Source organism: Rhincodon typus, chromosome 20, assembly GCF_021869965.1.
Source record: "Rhincodon typus isolate 14 chromosome 20, sRhiTyp1.1, whole genome shotgun sequence".
NCBI lineage: Eukaryota > Metazoa > Chordata > Chondrichthyes > Orectolobiformes > Rhincodontidae > Rhincodon > Rhincodon typus.
Genome location: NC_063351.1, coordinates 23,960,629 through 23,983,284, shown reverse-complemented (window position 1 = coordinate 23,983,284; position 22,656 = coordinate 23,960,629). Strand labels below are relative to the sequence as shown.

At 38.6% G+C, this 22,656-nt stretch overlaps 1 protein-coding gene across 1 annotated transcript in view; it reads right to left on the bottom strand.

Moving 5' to 3' along the window:
• Positions 1–22,656, bottom strand: part of LOC125485612 (dedicator of cytokinesis protein 1-like) — a 105,718-nt gene that overhangs the window by 76,338 nt on the left and 6,724 nt on the right. The window contains exons 2-3 of the mRNA XM_048609181.1: positions 6,347–6,468; positions 5,862–5,940 (exon numbers count right to left, since the gene is read on the bottom strand). Of these exons, the coding sequence (XP_048465138.1) occupies positions 5,862–5,940; positions 6,347–6,468 (201 nt within the window). The remainder of the gene's footprint in view (positions 1–5,861; positions 5,941–6,346; positions 6,469–22,656) is intronic.

The following is a 22,656-nucleotide window of genomic DNA, read 5'->3' as shown; positions in this document are numbered from 1 at the left end:
ATGACTATGACTCTGCTGCCTGTTTCCTATTCTGCACTCAAGCTTGCTCGTTCATCACTTTTGTGTTTATTACCCCACAGTCTTCCCATTATCCAAGATCTCCAATTTAAAATTATCTTCCCAATCCCTTAATCTGTTCAATGCTTTAACCTTCCTTATCTCTATTACATTTTCTAGCCACACAATCCCCTGAAAAGTCCGAATTTCCGTTACTTTGACCTCTTGTGTAACCTTATCTCTCCACCCATAACGGACAACCACGCTCCAGATGCCTCATGTCAAAGCTTTGGACATCCCTCCATTAACACATCCTTCTTCGCAGCCCTCCTTAAAACCTACATCCTTAGCTTGATTTTAGTCCCTTTTCCTAATATGTCCACCTTTAGTTTGTCTGATAATGCCACTATCTTTGGATGTTCTACTGGAGTTTTTATTACTAATCCTTATTCACTCGGTAGTTATAATCTTTTTGATTAGACTACAATAAACTGGACAAAAGCAGTTGATTCGTGTACATAGTTTTGTGATAACAGAAATGTTAAACTGAGGATTCCTCTCCTTTTTATTCCAATACTGCACCTACATTGAATACGCCTACCTTAAACAAGAGGCCCTTAAGAACAGCTGAAGGGTTTTTCAACAGATGATAATGAAGATGGATTACTTACGAAGATAGTAAAGGAATGTTTCTATATTAATATAATTAAATGCCTAAAAATGAATTTTGGTGGGTCAGATTATAAGCGGTTTTAGATCATATCATACAGAAAGCATTCTTCTGTTGGTTGGGAGAAACAGGGCACAAAGTGTAACTATTCAGTAAATAGAATCACAGGCCATTCAATTTAAGCATAGACAATGTTTATTTAATTATACAAATGTGGTATGTAGCACAGTCTCTTCAGTCCTCCAAAATCTCAATACATATTTTGAAAATGTGACAGACTGCATTAAGAGGTTGCAGCTGCGCAGTGGAGAAGTAGTTGGCAATTTCCACCCATTGACTCTATTATAAAAAGCATTATTGGAAGTATGAATATATTGAGAAGGTCACACAAGCAAAACTTCAATCAACCATTGAATTACTGGTCATTTAACTCATTTGTATCTATGTAACTTTACTGTGCTAGACAGGTTGTCGTGTTTGTTTGTCAAGCGATATTGACTAGATTTGAAAGGTAATTTGACAAACGTGAAGTACTTTACATGTCCTGAGAACATGAAACACACGAAGAAATGGAACCTTTGCCTTTCTTCTTTTTCCTTCTTTCTAAGATCCAAGAACGACTCCAAGCTCCCTCACTCACACCCATTAGACAAATCGAGTGGAAGTGGGTGTCTGCACAATGAAAACATGCTAGAAGGTCTAGCAGTTTCCGTGAAGAAAGCCATATGATCATGCATAACTACTAACTCAAACTGCAATTCACTACTGGATGCATGGCATATCTGCAGCTGAACTCCTTGTGACAGAGGTTCTATCCACAGATATGTATTTTTCATTGAAAAGCATTTGTGTTTGTTTTTTCTCAATTACTTCCCTAGTTTCCTTACAAAAGGCTACTGCTGTGCAAATGTACCCTAGTTCCTCCCAACTGATTCTCACATATATATGACCAATGCATAGTAAGATTTTAAGCCATGGATCTGAAATGAAACATTCATCATTGCATTTTTAACTGACGTTACATGTCATTAGTTTTCTCGTGATCTCCAAGGATTTACAAAATGATAAAATAAACATTTATCAGACTGTGACAAAGTAGTTTATAGAACTGATTCAGAGTAATGAACAAACACATGCATTTATAACAGTGCCTGGACTGACACATGGAAATTATTTTGTGTGAGGATTTATTTGACCCACAGGCTTTCATTGTGCTAGAATTAAGATAGTATTTCAAATCTTCTGTGTCTGCGACCAGTAAATGGACAAATTCATATTATAGCATCTAATAATATAGCTATAGCTACTTTTTCCAAGATTAATTACAACATTTAAAAGACATTTGGACAGGTACGTGGATAGGAAAGGTTTCAAAGGGACATGGGCCAGACACAGGCAAATGGGACTAATTCAGTTTAGGAAATCTGGTCGGCATGGATGATTTGGGCCAAAGGGCCTGTTTCCGTGCTGTATACCTCTATGACTCTAGGTTACTGTTGGAAGTGACTGATAAACTGAGGAATTATGGATGCTGAAATTCAGAAACACAAAGAGAAATTAGTGGAGAAACTCAGCAAAACTGTTCTGGTAAGTTCTGAAGTTCTAAGTTCTCAAGAAGGGTCACTGGAGCTGATACATTGACTCTGCTTTCTCTCCACAGCTACTGCCACACCTGCTCAGTTTTACTAACAATTTCTGTTTTGGTTAGTAAAAGTGACTATTGTAATACAATTTGTAACACTATTGTAATTTGTCTGAGCTGCTACCATTTTCACTTTAGCACCAAAAGATTCAGTTTGAACATCGTACCTCAGATGACATCTATTGCAATATTGAAGGAGTTTTGCATTATTCAAGGGCCATTGTAGTGATTAAATGTTAATCTAAAACTTCACTTTGCCAGTTGTTGTGCTTCAGACAGACTTTTAATATTTCAAGTTTCAAAAGGCACAAACAAACCTTCACCTCCTGAATCTCTTAACAGTGCTGTTACTCAATGCCTCACGTATATAGATTCTGTAAACTTCTCAAGATAGGTTCTTCCAATATTTTGGTCAATAATTCATCATATACAGCAGGAGCACAGATCTCAATGCAATTTTCACATTTTACCTGGTGGCTAGTATAACCAAACTAGTTCTAAAACAGACAAAGATTTTTTTCATTTTCAGTCTCTCTACTTTTATCTTGGTAGCTATATTTAGTGCTGTTACCGAATACTTCATACAACCACTCTGCTGTCTCAAGAAAGGTGCCTCTTTATTCCCCGCTCCTTGGCCTGGTTCAACAGCAAAACTGAATCCATTCTCTTATATTAATTGCTAATTTTAAAATAAAGCTGGACGGTGTCCAAATCAGAAGGCCAGTAAGAAGAGCTTGCAGCAATGGCAAGCGTTCTCAAGACTATGAACAATTAGATGGCTGTCTGGGACAAGTTAGAGGACTTTACTACCAAACACAGATTCACAGATAAATTTAACCTCAGTGTTATCTATTGGAAGCTAATGATGCAAATAATTGAGTCTGTTTAGTGAGATAATAACAGCCTGCTCTTAAAAGTTAATTATTGTGAAAGTGCTTTGAAACAGAGTCATACAGCACGGAAATTGATCCTTTGTTCCAACTTGTCTGCACCAACCAGAAATCTCAATCTGACCTAGCCCCATTACCCTTCCTAATCAAACATCCATCCAGGAGCCTTTTAAGTGTTGTAACTGTATCTGCCTCTACCACTTTCTTTGGCACCTCGTTCCATACACGCGCCACTTTCTGCATGAAAATGTTGTCTCTCAGGTCCTTTTTAAACTTTTCCCTTCTCACCCTTAAACCTATGCCCTAGTTTTAGGCTCACCCAACCCTAGGAAAAAGGCTTTGGCTATTCATCCTATCCTTGACCCTCATAATTTTTTAAACTTCTTTAAGGTCACCCCTCAGTCTCCGATGCTCTAGGGAAAGAGCCCCATCCCTATTCAGCCTCTCCCAAAACCTCAAAGCTTCCAGCCCCAAAAACATCCTTGTAAATCATTTCTGCACCCTCTCAAGTTTACCAACATTCTTCCAATTGAAGGGTGACCAGAATTGTACACTGTATTGTAACAGTGGCTTCACCAATGTCTTGTACACCCACAACATGATGTCTCAACTCTTATATTCAATGTTCTGACCAATGAAGTCAAGCATGCCAAACAGCATCTTTACCACCCAGTCTACTTGTGACTCCACTTTGAAGGAACTATGCACCTACACCCATAGGTGTCTTTGTTTGGCAACACTCCCCGAAGCCGTACTAGTAACTGCATAAGTCCTGCCCTGGCTTGCGTTACCAAAATGCAACACCTCACATTTATCTAAATTAAATTCTATCTGCCACTCCTTGGCCCATCTGATCAGGGTCCTGTTGTACTCTGAGATAATCTTGTTCACTGCCCACTATACCACTTATTTTGGTAGCTTCTGCAAACGTACTAACCACACCTCCTATATTCACAGCCAAATCATTGATAAAAATGACGAAAAGCAATGGACCCAGCACCGATCCTTGTGGTCACAGACCTCCAGTCCAAAACTCTCTACCATCACCTCCTGTCTCCAATCTTCAAGCCAATTTTGTTTCCAATTGACTAGTTCCCCTGGATCCCATGTAATCTAAACTTACTAACCACTACACCATGCAGAACATTTTGCTAAAGTCCATATAGACAATGTCTACCACTCTGTCTTCATCAAACTTCTTTATTACCTCTTCAAAAAAACTCAATTAAGTTAGTGAGACAAGATTTCCCATGCACAAAGACATGTCGACTATCCCTAATCAGTCCTTGCTTTTCCAAATGCATGTAAATTCTGTCCTTTAGAATGCCCTCCAACAATTTACTCGTCACTGACATAAGACTCACTGGTCTATAGTTCTCTGGCTTTTCCTTACAGCCTTTCTTAAATAATGGCACAACATTAGCCAACCTCCGGTCTTTTGTCACCTTACCCATGACTGTCATTGATACAAATATTGCAGCAAGGGTCCCAGAATTCTCTTCCCTTGCTTTCCACGAAGCTCTGCAAAATAGCTGATCAGGTCATGTGAATTTATCTACTTTTATGCGTTTTAAGACTTCCAGCACCACCTCTTTTGTAATATGAACTCTTTGAGACATCACTATTTATTTCCCGGAGTTCCCTCGCTTCCATGTCCTTTTCCACAGTAAATACTAACGCAAAATATTCATTTAATATCTCACCCATCCCTTGTGGTTCCACACATAGATAGCCATGTTGATCGTTAAGGGGCCCTATTCTCTCCCTAGTTACTCTTTTGCCCTTGAAGTACTTAGAGAATCTCTTTGGATTCTCCTTAATCCTGTTTGCCATAGCTATCTCATGCCCCCTTTTTGCCCTCCTAATTTCCTTCTTAAGTATACTCCTATTGACCTTGTATTCCTCTGGGGGTTCACTTGATCCCACCAGTCTACGCTTGATGTATGTTTCCTTCTTTTTCTTGACCACAGCCACTATTTCTCTAGTCATCCAGCCTTCCCTACAAGTACCAACCTTGCCCTTCACACAAACATACTATCTATGAACTCTCATTATCCTATTTTTAAAGGCCTCCCACTTTCCAACCACCCCCTTTCTCTCTGAATAGCCTCCCCCATCAACTTTTGAAATTTCCTGTCTAATACTATCAAAATTGGCCTTACTCCAATTTACAGTCTTAACATTTTGATCAGTTCTATCCTACTGCATAACTATTTTAAAACTAGTAGAATTATGATCACTTGCCCAAAAGTGCTCCTTTACAGACACCTCAGTCACTTGCCCTGCCTTATTTCCCAACAGGTCAAGTATTGCTCCTCCTTTAGTAGGTACATCCATATGCTGAATAAGAAAGTTTTCTTGTAACACCTAAAAAAAATTCTTTCCCATCCAAGCCCTTAACACTATGACAGTCCCAGTCTATGTTTTATTTCACAAGTTTATAATAAATTCACTTAATCTTCCTGCATTGAGAACTCACTTGTCTTTATATTCTCTCCTCTTTCCCTACAAGCTCCATTTAAAGAGACATTCATAATGACACATCGCTTGCAACTTTTTATTATTTTACAAACACATAATTCGCAAACAGAAACATACTTCCAACTAATCAACTGTTATTGCTATGACACAAATATCCTAATGTTGCTTTTACTGCTCTCACCTGTAGCTCGAAATTTGTCTGATCAAGAAATTTCTTGTTCAGTATATCTGCATACTGATTTATTGCTCGGAGGAAGACTCTGAAAGATAAAATCCAAATAAAAATATGCTGAATTGCCAAACCAATTGTAGCAATGATAAAGAACTTGACAACAGAAACTAATTTATTAACATTGTACTATCAAAATTACCAATTTTATTCAACATGCTGCAGGTGACAAATGAAATTCCTCTGGACAGAAAATATTTCAGTGATAAAAACTTGTTGAACAGTACTGAAAACAAAATTATTGTAATACAAATACATCAGAACTTTTATGAATAGGCAAACTCAAAACAAATAAATGATTTTTTTTGCTGCAGATGATAATGGTACTTAATGCGAGAGGCTCAAGACCAGTGAAGCTCAGTGCCCTCGAGGACAGACTAAATTGGAGGTTGCAAGTTTGAGTATTTGTGAACAGGATGTCTGGTTATTTCTCATACCTCTGAGAAACAGCCAGTCCTACAGCATCATGAAATCTACCATCTGCAATGATGCAGTCAGTCTGTACCAAGTTACCATTCATTCCCATTCTCTTCTTCAGATCAAGCAGAGACAAGAACCTCTAGAGAAAGATACCTCACATCAGAACAATCTTTCTGAGAAGACACGGTCATATCTTGCATTACTCTTGGCGATTGATTTTTAGAAAGGACTTACAAGGATCTATTTGTGGTGAATCACCCAAACTGAATGATCAAGAGCAGGGCAAACTTGGCACAGGAAAGCTTGCTGAAAAATGAGGCCCGCTCTCCAGTCTGATTGGGAAACCAGGGTTGAGAGTTACACGGTCTAAGCTGTGAAAATAACATTGTTCTCCACATACAAATAGTTATATGAAGATTTGGAAGGCCTTCCAAGTAGTTTCAGTACTATGGTGGAAAATACAGAGTTTAAATCCCTCTTATATGCCATTTCATATCACCTGAAATCAGCAATTTGCAATCTCCTTTCTCTGAATTCATCATAATTTCCAATCTACATTTGAAGCAGATCTTAAAATAATTCCTCTTGTTGAATACATCTGAACAATTTGTGCAAATGGATGACAAGAACCATTATACACAAACACGTGGTTACGGAAGCATTGTGACTCATTCGTTAATTGTTGGCAGTCTCCAGTATAAACAGTACAGACTAACAGTACAGACTACATCATAGTGGGAAGGAGAAACTATTTCTCTGTGGGAAACCTGCTAAAGATTTTTTTAATGTACTTGTTGCACCACAACAAATGACCAAACTCAAGACCCATATCGCAACTCTATCTATTCCAGCCATTGCTTGACAAAGTCAGGAATCAGTTGTAAAGGATGGGGAAAACAGGGCTCAGTTTCAATAGACAACATGCCTATTATTACAGACAATAGCATAGTGGGTCAGCTAATGGCTTCTAAATTAGCATATCCTAACAGCAGCATGAGTACATTGAAGTGTATGAGGTCCGTCTGGCACCTCAATAAGATAACAGTTAAAAATTGGGAAAATAATGAGGTTCTCAATCTGGACTGAATCCTTGTATAGAGCTGAACAGGACATTTCTAACCTGTTGCACTACTGTTGAGCCCAATAGGACAACAAATAATTGCCAGACATATTTAATATGTTATCATCACTCAAATGATAATATCCCATTGTTGCAATAGAATTTGAAAACAGTGCTTCTTGATGGCATGTCAATGTCCAATGTCTCCAGGATGAGCTGGAATTTTCCTCTCCTGGAACGCCCTTTCTTCCTGCCATATTTCATATTCCTATTTCTAATGGCAGGTCACCTTCCAACACAATGTGTAACTGAAGGGAATGTATAATAGTCACATCTTGATCTATTCATGTTATTTGAATACCAAGTCTAAAAGATAATCATTAGGTCCAAGCATGTGTTCCAAGAATGGGGGGGAAATAGAGAAGTTTTCCAGAACTCTTCTTCCGAGGGTGCTTGTGCAAGAGCTTACAGTCTTGCCTTGAAAAGTCCAAAGATGATGTCATGATATTTTAACTTAGTTTTCTTCAATTTTGCAGCCAATATGGAGACAGTGAGCACCTCCAATTGTGGGGAATTTCTGAGATCTGACACAGCAAAATCTGATTCCCAATTTATAATTGTCCAGAGGAAGCTAAGGAGTTTGATTCCAAAATCCATATCCACTGAGACTTGTCTCTGTATACTTGGGCAGTTTTGCTTAGTAGTCAGTCATTCATACCATAGGCTGCTAATTTAAAATCTTCATCTGCACAGAAAACCTAATTGGCTGTTACAGTTACTGTTGAATCTTCATTTGCACCTCAATCTCTGACTGATGTAAACACAGAACATATGGAGCAATAAAATGAAACGTGGACGACGCAGAAGTAATACATTCTGTTCTAAAACCTAAAAACAAGAGTAATATGTTTTTCAGTTTCTCTATTACAAGTCAGGTGTGAGTTTTGACAGTGACACCAAACCTATGCCCATTAGCTTCCAGGTCCCTTTCTCTTTTCCTCCTTTTTATTCCTTCATCCTTCCTCTCCTGTTTTTTTCTACTTCATATCATCCAGTCATATGACCCCATTCTTTTGTCTTCTTTCTTCGTATTTTACACATCCCCAGAACAAATCCTTCCCCTAGTCCTTAGTCTACTTGCGTGCTAAATCTACTCTAGACTGTCAAGAACATTAGGTGCCTCAAAGTCTGGGCTTATGTGCATTCCCTACTTTCTTCACACCACCATTAGTAACTGTGCCTTATCTTAAGCTATAAGCCCTCATGTCCTCCACAAATGCCTCTATCACTCACTTCTCCTTTAAGATGGTTCATAAAATTGATCTCTCTGACCAAGTTTTGATCACCTGTCCCAATGTTTCCATGCAGTGGTTTCAATTTTTGTCCAGTTACATCTGGACTATTTTACTACAGTAAAGCACAATAGAAATGCAAGTTCATATTGTTGAAAAAAGCCTAAATGCTTTATGTAAATAATGAATGCAGCTCCATAATAGACAGAAGTTGTCCCCTATTCCCAAGAAAACACCAATTAGAAGAGTCTTCCATTAATAGTGGCTAGATCATTTTATTTGGAGCAGACAATTTAAATTTTAACTAGACACACCTCACTTGAGAAACTGAGTTAACAGCTTCAAACTAAAATTAATAGAAATTACATAAAATTGGAGGAGCCAAAATAATGCTACACCAGAATATGCTTCGGCATTTTACATCCTATAGCAAGATCTGAAAAAAAAGTGTTGCAATTTTGGTTCAAAATAATTGGTATTAATTTGTCTCAGGAAATAATGAAAGTTCCATTTCAGTCAATCCTAACATAAGCATGTTTAGGAATGAGTCATTCAGATGTGTACAATGGATCAGTGAGTGATTTGATTAAGGTCATACCTTTGCCATTTGTTGCATCTCAATGAACATTTGAAAGAAGCCTATGATTTAATAAAAAACTATTACCTTGAGACAAAAAACAATTCTTGCAGAAGAATAGCATAGGTATAATTAAACTGGGTATAAGGACAACGAAGGGAATAGATAATGAGGCATCATTAATGACAAGGTCCAGTATTGAATATCTAAACAAAACCCTGGACTCCCGTACTCAGCTTAATGAGGTGAGAGACATTTCTCTCCTGGTATCAAAGTAATATAGTTTACTCGTCTTAATTGAGGTTATCAGATCATTCAATTTTTAACAGTAACTTCCAAAGCACATTATGTACATTACTTACTGAATTATTCAAATTTCCTAGCACTGAAAACTTCAAATGATGAGTAGACTCCTTTGTAGCAAATCTTCAACAAAAACAATACTTAATTTGAAGTAAAGATATATGCACTAATTGGGAAACATTGTGGATTTGCTTAAATGTAAAGCTTAATTACACCTTCTGTCTAAGTTCAGAAATGCTAAGGTAATCTGGATAACTGAGGATGAGCCTGCATTTCATAAAATGTAGGTTTTTGGAAATCCTAAAAAGATGCATCTGTTAGAGATTTTGTGATCACTGGGGGAAATCTGCTGAGGAGTCAGGAGCATTTTGAAAATATTCTGACACCATTAAATATCACTATTAGATGTGGTATTTTAACGCAGATTTGTTTTTAATGTAGTGTTACCGTGATCTGTCCTTCAAAGGTAAGCTGATCCTTAGATTGACTAACATTGTACAATTTAAATGTAAGAGTGATCTTTATCACCATACTTTTGGTTCCTTTCTCTTCACTGTAAATTTTTTACAGACATCTTGCTCATTTGATTTACTGATGTTGAGATTGACATCAACAGGATAGTTACAGTCCCAGACTATGGTAACAAAGAACAATACAACACAGGAACAGGCCCTTCGGTCCTCCAAGCCTGCGCGACCACATGTTGTCCTTCCATACTAAAACTGTCTTCACTTTCAATATCTATATTCCGCTATTCCGTTCCTAATCATGTATTCGCCCAGGTGCTTCTTGAATGCTGCTATTGTGTTTCCTTCCACCACGTCCTCTGGCAGTGCGTTCCAGGCACTCACCCCACTTTGTATGAAAAAATTGCCTCACACATCTCTTTTAAACTACCCACCACCCACCCCCCCACTTCGCACCTTGAACCTGGTTGTCCAGTAGTAGTTGACCCCTCTAACCTGGGAAAAAGCCTCATACTTTTCACTCTATCTGTGCGATTCACAATCTTATAAACTTCTATCAGGTCGCCCCTCAACCTCCTGCATTCCAGCGAAAACAAACTCAGTCTAGCCAACCTTTCTTCATAGCTAAAATTCCCCATACCAGGCAACATCGTTGCAAACCTTTTCTGTGCCCTCTCTAAAGCATCCATATCCTACTGGTAGTGTGGTGACCAGAACTGTATGCAATATTTCAAATGTGGCCAATGTCAGGAAATATCGCTAGGAGGCTATATAATGGCAACCTCAGAACTTACAAATGCTTGGCTGAGTTTTAAGAGCCACAAAAAGGCTTCAGTTGACCAGGTGGTCTACTGATCTAAAAACTATTGGAATTTAAGAGTATTTAATAGCAGAATATGCTTTAGATTTTCTTTAAACAAACCTAAATCGGCATTTAGAGGATTACATTTCTTTTATAATGGAGTTTCTTTTCCCTAGTATCAACGATAATGTGTTTGAATTCAGGGCTTTATTAGACTGTTTGAGCTTTAATCTTTTACTAATGGTTTTAAAACAACTCCCATTGCTATGGTTGTTCCTGACAACTGATGATAATGCATATGAATTAGAAATAATGCTGGATAGATGGGAAACATGGTGGTGGCATATGGATCTGAGGTAGCATGGAATGGAATGTGGGGATGGGGAGGGAGGAATGGAGTTAAGAAGGCCTTTAAATGTAGTTGGGAGATGGGCTGCTAAGAAACATAGTTTAGAAACTGTCTTGATCTTAACTTGATTAAGCAACTTTAAGGGAGAAAGCGACACCAACGTGAAACACAAATGGTGTCCGTATGAGAGAGCACAGACCAACATTGAAGAATTGCTTGAAGTAGTTCAAAGTAAATATAATGTGGATCAAGTTCATTAATACCCTGATTACTCCGAGGCTGAAGAAATTCAGTCTTTCATTTGGATAATTTAGCTAGACTATTGAAATCAACAGCTTGAACCTCCCAGTTATTAGAAAACTTACTTTTTTATGCTTCAGGAAATTCACGAATGGCTCCAGCTTGAATTCAGCAATAGGGTGAATTGAGTGGCCTGGGGGTCAGGTGCCTGCTATTGCTGGAGGGAATTGCCTCCTTTCTTATCTGGGGGAGGGGTAAACATTATACTGGAGAGTGAGGAAGTAAGGATGTCCAGGGAATATTTTATAATGAACTGGATGTATGGGTGCGAATGTAAATTGGCTTCCTGGATCTTCTGATGCCTTTGTGACCTTCGATAGCAGTGAATGACTCAGGGTTCACTGTTATTGGGATTGGAGGAACTGAGCTGATGTTGTCCTGTCCTCCTATTACTGCTTGGCTGGTTTTCTGATCAGGAGCAGGTATTGATTTGACCCGACATAGTTCTTGTGTTTTGTTATAGAACAGATCATGATCATATCTATTCTGCAACCAACACAGCAACTGCCTTTCCTTTAAAACTGTCCAAAAGTAATCAGCTCAATTTAAAAAAGTAACCAGTCTTCATAACGTAGAACACATGAGCTTCACTTCTGAAGTTTAATTTAGATAAATGTGACGTGTTGCATTTTGGTAGGGCAAACCAGGGCAGGACATATATAGTTAATGGTAAGACCTTGTGGAGTGTTTCCAAACAGAGAGATGCAGGAGTGCAGGTGCATAGTTCCCTGAACATGGAGTCACAGGTAGACAGGGTGGTGAAGAAAGCGTTTGGCACACTTGCCTTCATTGGTCAGAACATTGGGTATAAGTGTTGGGATGTCATGTTGCAGCTGCAGAGGACATTGGTGGAGTCACTTACGGAAAACTGGGTGCAATTCTGGTTGCCCTTCTGTAGGAAGGATGTTGTTAAACTTGAGAGAGTGCAGAAAAGATTTATAAGGAGGGTTTGAGTTATGGGCACAGGCAGAATAGGCTGGGTTTTTTTTCCCCCCTGGAGGTCTATAAAATCATGAGGGGCATGTATAGGATGAATAGCCAATGTATTTTTTGTAGGTTGGGGGAGTCCAAAACTAGAGGGCACAGGTTTAAGGTGAAAGGGGTAAGATTTAAAAAGGACCTGAAGGGTAACTTTTTCACCCAGTGGGTGGTAACTATATGGAACAAGCTGCCAGAGAAAGTGGTGGAGGCGGGTTCAGTAACCCATCCAGAGGCCCTGTATATGTTGTATATAAATACGAGGGATTTAGGTGAATATGGACCAAATGCTGGCAAATGGGACTAGGTCAGATTGGGATGTCTGACCAACGCGGATGAGTTGGACCAAAGGGTCTGTTTCTGTGCTCTATGACTCTATAACTCAACATAACATGGATCAATGCCAGAATAAAACTGGGAGCCTAATTTAGAAGTCTATAAAATAAAACATAGATCACTAGGCACAATGAAGTGAATGCAATGATCACTTTAAATATGATATATGCCAAAAGGAGAAAATTATTCAGGATAACTAAGAAATGGCATAGAACTTTCAAAAATTTTAGAAATTCTTGGGGAATATAGAACATGGAACAGTACAGCACAGTACAGGCCCTTCGGCCCACAATGTGGTGCTGACCTATCATCCTACTAAGATCAATCTACCCTGCATACCCTACATTTTACTATCCTCTGTGTGCCTATCCAAGAGTCGCTTAAAAGTCTCTAAAATATCTGACTCCACTACCGCTGCTGGCAGCGTATTCCACACTCCCACCACTCTCTGTGTAAAGAACCTATCTCCGACATCTCCCCTATACCTTCCTCCAATTACCTTAAAATTATGCCCCCTCGTAATAGTCATTTCTGTCCTGGGGAAAAGTCTCTGACTATCCACTCTATCTTTGTCTCTCATCACCTTGTACACCTCTATTAAGTCTCCTCTCGTCCTTCTTCGCTCCAATGAAAAAAGCCTTAGCTCCCTCAACCTTTCCTCCTAAGACCTGCCTCCAGTCCAGGCAGCATCCTGGTAAATTTCCTCTGCACCCTCTCTAAAGCTTCCACATCTTTCCTATAATGAGTTGACCAGAACTGAATATTCCAAGTGTGGTCTAACCAGAGTTTTATAGAACTGCAGCATAACCTCACGGCTCTTAAACTCAATTCCCCTGCCAATGAAAGCCAACATACCGTACGCCTTCTTTACAACCTATCAACGTGGGTAGCAACTTTGAGGGATCTATGGATGTGGTCCCAAATATCCCTCTGTCCAGAATCCTGCCATTAACCCTGTATTCTGCATTCAAATTCGACATTCCAAAATGAATCACTTCACACTTTTCTGGGTTGAATTCCATCTGCCACTTCTTTGCCCAGCTCTGCATCCTGTCAATGTCCCATTGCAACCTCCAACAGCCCTCCACGCTGTCCACAACACCACCAACCTTGGTGTCATCGGCAAACTTACTAACCCACCCTTCCACTTCCTCATCCAAGTCATTTATAAAGATGACAAAGAGCAGAGGTCCCATACAGATCCCTGCAGAACACCACCGGTCACCGAGCTCCAGGCTGAATACTTTCCATCTACTACCAACCTCTGTCTTCTATTGGGCAGCCAGTTTTGTCTCCAGACAGCCAAATTTCCCTGAATCCCATGTCTCCTTACTTTCTGAATGAGCCTAACATGTGGAACCTTATTGAATGCCTTGCTAAAATCCATATTCACCACATCCACTGCTCTACCTTCATCGATGTGTTTTATCACATCCTCAAAGAATTCAGTAAGGCTTGAGAGGCATGGCCTGCCCCTCACAAAACCATGCTGACTATGTCTAATCAAACTGTGCTTTTCCAAATAATCGTAAGTACTATCTCTCAGAATCCTCTCCAATAATTTGCCCACCACAGAAGACAGACTAACCGGTCTGTAATTTCCAGAATTATCCCTATTCCCTTTCTTGAACAAGGGAATGAACTTGGGTATATCCTGTCTGGCCCAGGGGACTTATCTATCCTCATGTTTTTAAAATTTCTATCACATCCTCCTCCCTAACATCAACCTGTTTGAGGAAATCTGCCTGTTTCATGTTGTCTTCACAAATGTTAAAGTCCCTCTCACTGGTGAATACTGAAACAAAGTAATCATTAAGGATCTCCCCTACCTCCGCGCACAAGTTCCCTCCACTATCCCTGATTGGCCCTACCTTCACTCTGGCCATCCTCTTGTTCCTCACATAAGTATAGAAAGCCTTGGGGTTTTCCTTGATCCTACCCGCCAAGGTTATCTCATACCCCCTTCTAGCTCTCCTAAGTCCACTCTTCAGTTCCTTCCTGGCTAACTTGTCGACCTCTAGAGCCCTGTCTGATCCTTGCTTCCTCAACCTTAAGCTTCCTTCTTCCTCTTGACTAGGTGTTCCATGTGTGTTGTCATCCAAGGTTCCTTCACCGTACCATCCTTTCCTTGCCTCAGTGGGACAAACCTATCCAGTACTTGTAGCAACTGCTCCCTAAACAACCTCCACATTTCTGTCGTGCTAATATATGTCAACTTTACATGGAAGAAACACAAATCCTAATATTGTTCTTTTCTAGTCCAAATTAATTGCATTACCTTTCGTAAGAGCACTTTCCTGATAAACATTTGTAAACACTAGTTCTATTTTATCAGGACAAAATCATAAGTGATTGCTTCTTCAAATTTTACAAGACTAACAAATATTTTGAGTCAAACGAACTGAAAATTGAGCATTGTATATTACATCAATTGACAGACTGCATATGGAAGGGTAGTTGCTACAGTCAGATGACGTGAAGGAAGCTGAACATTTTTAAAATTATTGCTATACTAATTAATTCCCTCATTTAATTCTGACTTAATGTAATCAGTCTGTTATGTTAATGTCAGTCACAAATAGTCTCGTGCTCAGGGGTGGCTTTCTCTCTATTTCACCTATGATATCTATGTGGCAAAGCAGTCTGGAATATTGCTTTGAGTCAAGGATCCCAATTTCTAACTACAAAGTTTGTTAAATTCTGCACACACGTAAGAAGTTGCTGCGTGGCTTCATAAAATTTTAGCCTTTTTCTTGCTAGAAATTTTGCATAGTGTCCATCTGTTGAAGGTTAAACATAGTGCTTTTGGATGATGGACAAATTTCACATTTGTTTGACTAGAAATTTCCAGTTTCACAGGGTAGTTACCCATAATGAATACCACATTGTTACTGTTAGCTGAACACAGGCTGAAAGCATTGCTCAAAAATCAGCTAAAATTGATCATTTAAATGTTAATTTGTCATATGTTTTTGAAACACCCAGACTTTAACAGACAAACATGAAGAGGAAGCTTGTTGGGCCTATATTAACATTCAGCAAGAGATACACAGTCACTGCTTCTTCAGCCACTACGTGCGGTCAACAAAAGTAGTGAGTCTCCTTGCTACAGTCTCTCAGCAAAGTACTGACTGTTTTGTAAAGTTTGGATCACATCACAAAACAGGTATTTTAGAATTAATGCAGGCAAAGCTATTGAAAGCCATTCATTAATCATTTCAGGAGTCACTTCGGATTTTTTGGCATTTGTTTTTATGAATTATGGCATGAACTATTTCAATTTTCTGACTTAACCCGAGGTCTTTCAAAGAAATAACTATACTTTAACAAGTCATTTTGACCGTTTTTATCAAATAATACTCAGAAACTCTATTTGCAATTCTTTTCATACATTGTGTTGAACCATTCAAGTTCTGCTCAGCAAGTATATAAACATTTTGTGTCAATGTCAAAATCACTGCTTCTACTCCATTGCAAGACAGAATCACATTTTGGTTTGTAGATATTGCTGGTGGGTGCTTCAGTGACACCATATTCTTTTGTCAATTCAGAGTGCACCTCTGGCTTTTCTCCAAAAGCATTTGACTTTTGACTTGACTCAAATTCTGACCTATGTGATTTATTCTGTTTTCACAAATATACATCATGAAGTTAGTTTTCATGCTTCAATTCAATCCTGAAATCCTGTTGCTTATTTTATCCCTTGGTTCTTCCACATAACACATATTTAAAAATTACGGTGTTCAAAGCCACATCATAATAAAGTTCCACCTTGTCAAGTATTTTCATAACTGGGATCATTAAAGACGAGCAGTGGATGTAATATATTTGGATTTTCCGAAAGCAGTTGATAAGGTACCACACGTGAGGCTACTTAATAATGATACCTCCAATACATGGAGCCTTAATGTATTAGCATGGATAGAAGAGAGTGTTAGGATAAGGGGGGAGTTTTCAGGATGGCCACCTGTAACGAGTGGAATACCACAGGGATCAACACTGGGGCAACAATTATTTACAATATGTTTTAATGACTTGGATGAGGGAAGTGAATGTACTATAGCCTAGTTTGCAAATGAACACAAAAACAAATGGGAAGGCAAGCGGTGAGGATGACAGAGTCTACAGAGGGATATGGCAGGTAAAATGTATGGGAAAAGACTTGGCAGATGAAATATGGTGTGAGAAAATGAGGTTATACACTCTGGCAGGAAGAATAGAGAAGCTGAATATAAGTTAAATGAAGAAAGATTGCAGAAAGCTACAACATACAGGGATTTTGGAGTCCTCATGCATAAATCTCAAAGTTGGCTTCCAAGTTCAGCAGATAATGGGGAAGGAAAATGGAATGTTGGTTTTTATTTCTATAGGAATGGAGAATAAAAATAGGCAAGTCTTGTTAAAACTATCCAAGGTGCCAGTCAAACCACAGCTGGAATATTGTGAACAGCTTTGTCCCCTTGACTAAGGAAAGATATACTGACATTGAAGGCAGTCCAGAAAAGACTCACTAGGCTGATCCCAGGCATGGAGAGGCTGTCTTAAGAGATGATAATTAGGTTGACCTGTACTCACTGAAGTTTAGAATAACGAGAGGCAACCTTATTGAAACATACCATATTCTTAGGGGACTTTTAGATGTGGAAATGTTGAGTCCCCTTATGCAAACACATAGGGACAAGAGGGCACAATCTCAGAAAAAGGGGTTGCTCTTTTAAGACAGAGATGAAGAGGAATTTATTCACTCAGGGAATGGTGAATTTGTAGAATTTCTTATCCCAGAGGGCTACAGAAGTTAGGTCACTAAGTATACACAAGGAATAGAAAAAATTTTAATCAGTAAGGGAAACAAGGTTTATGCGGAAAAGACAGGAAAATAGAGTTGAAGAATATGAAATCATTGAATGGTGAAACAGACTCAATGGGCTGTAACGGCCCTTTTTTGTCCCTGCATTGATGGTCTTATCGCCTTAAAAATAATTCCAAGAATGAGGAACTTCAGTTCCATGGATTGAGTGGAGAAGCTGGAGCTGTTCTCAGAGAAGAAAAGATTAAAAGAGATGTAATGAAGGTGTTTAAAATTATGAGGCATCTAGATAAGGTAGATAGGGAAAAATGTTTCCTGCTGGCAGAAAACGAAGAACCAGACAGTGCTGATTTACGGTGATTGGCAAAAGAAGCGAGTGGCTTAAGGAAAAAAAAAAGTCTTATGTGACAAATGGTTAGGATCGTTCACATTTGTGATGGAGGCAAATTCAATTGTAGATTTCAAGAGAGTTTGACAATGACTGGAAGAGTAAAGAAATTTCAGAGTTACAGAACTGTAGAGGAAAAGACAGGACAGTGAAGCTGGGTGAACTGTTCTTGTAAACAGTCAGCATGGAGATGACTGATCAAATAGCATTCTTGAGCCGTAAACATTATATGACAGCATGAAACTCAAATAGATGGAAAACATACCAAGCATAACTGGGATTGACCTCCATTACAACATCATAGTGATTTATAACGAGGAGTAAATTGAACATTACGTGAAAATGAACAGGAGAACAATAAAAACTAAGGCAAAATCATTTGGGTTTCTGATAACAATGAATAAAGAGTTGCTCTGTTTACTGACCAGAGGGTTTATTAAGATAAAACCAAAAGTAAACTTTCATAAATCTTAGAATTTGAAATCAAAACAGGTAAATGCTAAAAATACTCAGCAAGTTAAGCAGTGCCTGTGGAGAGAAACAGAGTTAACATTTCAGATCAATGACCTTTCCCCAGAATTATAAGATTGATTTTGATGATTTGCAACAGACCAAAGGAGGGAAAGGACATTATTTTTAATTACTGACATTTTATGATTTGAATGCATGGCCTGAAAGGATACGAAAAACAGACTCAATAGTATTTTCAAATGAGAATTGGATACCTTTGAATATATTGTAGATAAACAGCAAGGAAGTAGAAGGAATTTTATACTCTTTCAAAGAGCTGGTACAGATACGATAGCTTAAACTGCTTCCTTCTGTGTTGGATGACTCTATGGTAAAAGATATTTAGTGCATCATCCTTTAGCGGAAACAAAACTATCTATATGGTTTCCTATGTTTTTCTTTATGTCTATACTATCCCTAACAAGTAAAGTGGACCATAATTGGCAATACTATAATATAGAACTTGCAAATCAAGACCAGCGAGGAACCAAAGGTCTGCGTACATCAGCGCATTTAGTTTGTTCTCATGCTTAAATCCTTTCCAATACAATGTTTTACAAATCTAAATCCCAGTATAGACTATTTTTCTTCGACTTCTTCCATGTACTCCACATTCTTAAGACATGCTCTCCATCAAATTGTTTGCAAACCACTGCTTTATAATTTCAACATTTTGATATTAGGAGAACATGATTTTGAAGTCAGCTACAACATAATATGACAGCTGAAGGAACATTTCCTCTCACTAATTACAATGAACCTGAGACTTTTTCTTTCTCAAGGTAAAATGGTAGATTTAATCTTGACATTTATTATGATACATACTGACTTGCTACTGATGATTCTGTTTTATTGCCTGATGTTTCACAGATCAGATAATTAAATCAGAACGTCACATTTGTATCTTACAAAGTCAATAAATGTTCTTAAAAATGTTGATTAGTTTTCTAGAAGATTATCTTTGTTAAAATTTAAATCAATTCTCTATCATAATTTATTTCTGCTGAGTAAGACCTAGTGGATTATAAATCAGTTAGCTACCCCTGGGCATTAAAGGAATGACGTAATATATGCCACTACTGCAATGAAGCTTGACGCTTCGTTTCAGGTCAATTGAAGCGTTAAATAGTCTAGAGATCATAATGTTGTCTCTTCCAAACCATGTGGCTCCTCCCTTGGCTTTTTAAATCCAACACGGCACACAGAACAATCAATTCAGCAAGATAGCACATTATCTATTGCAAGCAGGGCAGATTTATGATAAACCTGTTTTAACTGGAATTCCTAAACTAACTGTTTATTCTAACTGTTTTTTTTTGTCAATATTTACATGTTTGAACTGCATGATATATCAAATTTATTAAATGACTTGAGATTACCACATGCAGTTTTTAGGTGAAATATTACTAACTTTCGATCCCTGAAGGCAACCATATGTTCAGTCACCAATAGTTGTGAAACTAGCACTCTTCAACCAGTAATAGAACCGCTACAGCATGTGGATTCCAATAAATAAAACAGAAACTAACAAAAAATAACTGAATACATCAGGGAGGCCTAACAACCAATGCTAAATGTTCACCAAGTATTAAATTGCATTTTATGAAAAAAGACTAAAGTTTGATATAGTACAACTACAAAGGAGTAATGCTCAACCCACGTAAGAATTCGTCCTAGAATTACTGCTTAATAGAACTTGTATATGTGCATTATATTATCATCCCACTTATAATTTTACAGTGGAAACCTGACTTTCTCAAATAAAAATTCTGGTCAGTGTGTTGTGAACTAATATCTACACATAATTTGATGCAAACCAAAATTCTGTCAAGGTAATTTGAAAGATCAATTACTCTTGCCAAACTGAAAATAGTTATTAATTCAGTTCATAAACAATATAAATTTTTTGTTTTACTAACTATTACACTCTGTTGTACTGTAAGTGTATTCATATGACCATAAAGAAATATTTAATAATATACTTGGGATTAAATTAGCTATGCAGTGAAAAGGGTTCTAAATCTTAAAGTCTAAAATTCAAATTATAAAGGAGAATATACTCGAAAACTGTGCAACATGGTCCCTTGCTTTTAAGAAGAAAACTAAGTATTTTACAGTAATGCCACATAACAGTTTAAAAGGACAAACTTCCATGGTTTTAAAGAATAGAGACTATAAATATTAAAAGAAAATAAAAAATACATGCCAAACATGTTTCTATACCATCACGTTAGCATACAAAGAATTATATCTCTTCGACATAGTGCATTTTCAACATTCCAAACATGACCACTGCATACTTTTATTAAATTGCATTTGACAGCTTTAACAGAGCTGCACTACAAAGTGGGATAATAATATGATTTTCATTTTGAACTTCTAGTCTGTTTTGAGTAATATTTCTAATTCAAGCTTTGTGCACATTATGGACCTATTTTTCATAAATTTTTACTTTACAGTCTTCTGTATTTATACCCACACTTGATTCCTGACATCAGGAAAACTGCCCTCGAATAAGTGGGTGGCGAGAAGGGCCCGATGCGGAAGTCTCACCTACTGGTGGTGGGATGTTAATTTAACTCATTAATGAGCCATTTGACATATATTATCCACCAGAAGTCAATGGTGCTTCAGTAATTTAATGTAATGCACAGCTTTCCACTGACTCCTCCAGTAAATTCTGTCAGGCTAGCATACAGCCTTCCAGGAGGAATCCTCATTAACAGGCATTCAGTGCCTGTTGGCGGCATTCAGCATTTAGAAAGAATGGAGGTAGGCATAGAAAGCCACCCCTTAGTTCTTGGCTCCAATCCATTACCAGGTCACTAGCGATCCCCAAACTTCCCAAATCCCTAGGAACCAGTGACAATCTTTGGGCTGGACCTCAAGGCATTACAGTCAGCAGCCACTACTCTTAGATCTCAAGTTTATAAAAGGTGGGAATTGCAAGGCCAGCAAAAAAACTGGAATAACAAGGTGTAGAGCTGGATGAACACAGCAGGCCGAGCAGCATCAGAAGAGCAGGAAGGCTGACGTTTCGGGCCTAGACCCTCCTTCAAAAATGGGAGAGGGGAAGGGGGTTCTGAAAAAAATAGGGAGAGAGGGGGAGGCAGATAGAAGATGGATAGAGGAGAAGGTAGGTGGAGAGGAGACAGACAGTTTAAAGAGGCGGGGATGGAGCCAGTAAAGGTAAGTGTAGGTGGGGAGTTAGGGAGGTGATAGGTCAGTCCAGGAAGGACGGACAGGTCAAGGGGGCGGGATGAGGTTAGTAGGGAGGAGATGGGGGTTGGGCTTGAGATGGGAGGGGGGGATAGGTGGGAGGGGGGGATAGGTGGGAGGAAGGACAGGTTAGGGAGGCGGGGACGAGCTGGGCTGGTTTTAGGATGCGGTATGGGGAGGGGATATTTTGAAGCTTGTGAAGTCCACATGGGAACCCTGCAGCCCAATGGTATCAAAGTGGAATATGACGTGCTGTTCCTGCAACCTTCGGGTGGCATCGTTGTGGCACTGCAGGAGGCCCAGGATGGACATCGCAGTTCCTACTATCTCTGAAACAATTTTAAGCAGTTCCTACTATCTCAAGAAATGGAATAGTTGAGTTTCAACCTAATGAAGGCAGGTATTGAGTCAGGAGCATTGATGAGCCATGTTACATTGATAGATGTAGGTTTTCTTGGTGATGGAGCAGATATGAGATTGTAAATTCAGCTCAGGGTCAAATGATACATCATGTTGAGAATGTCTTGTTTAACTCAACAGTTTTGGGCCCCTTTTTTAAAGAAAGATATTTTGCATTGGAGGCAGTCCAGAGAAGGTTTACTAGGTTGATACTAGGTATGGAGCAACTATTTTTGAGAGGGGAGGTTGAGTAGATTGGGCCTGTACACATTGGAACGTAGAAGAATGAGGTGTCACTTTATTGAAACATGCAAGATTTTTTTAGAGGATTTGACAGGTTAGACGCAGAATGGTTGTTTTCCTTTGCGGGACAGTCTAGGACCAGACAGCATAATCTCAGTACAATGGGTTGCACATTTAAGACAGAGATGAGGAGGAATTACTTCTCTCAGAAAGTTATGAATCTGTGGAATTCTTTACAACAGAGGCTGTGTCATTAAGTATATTCAAGGCTGAGATAGACAGATTTTTAATCTGTAA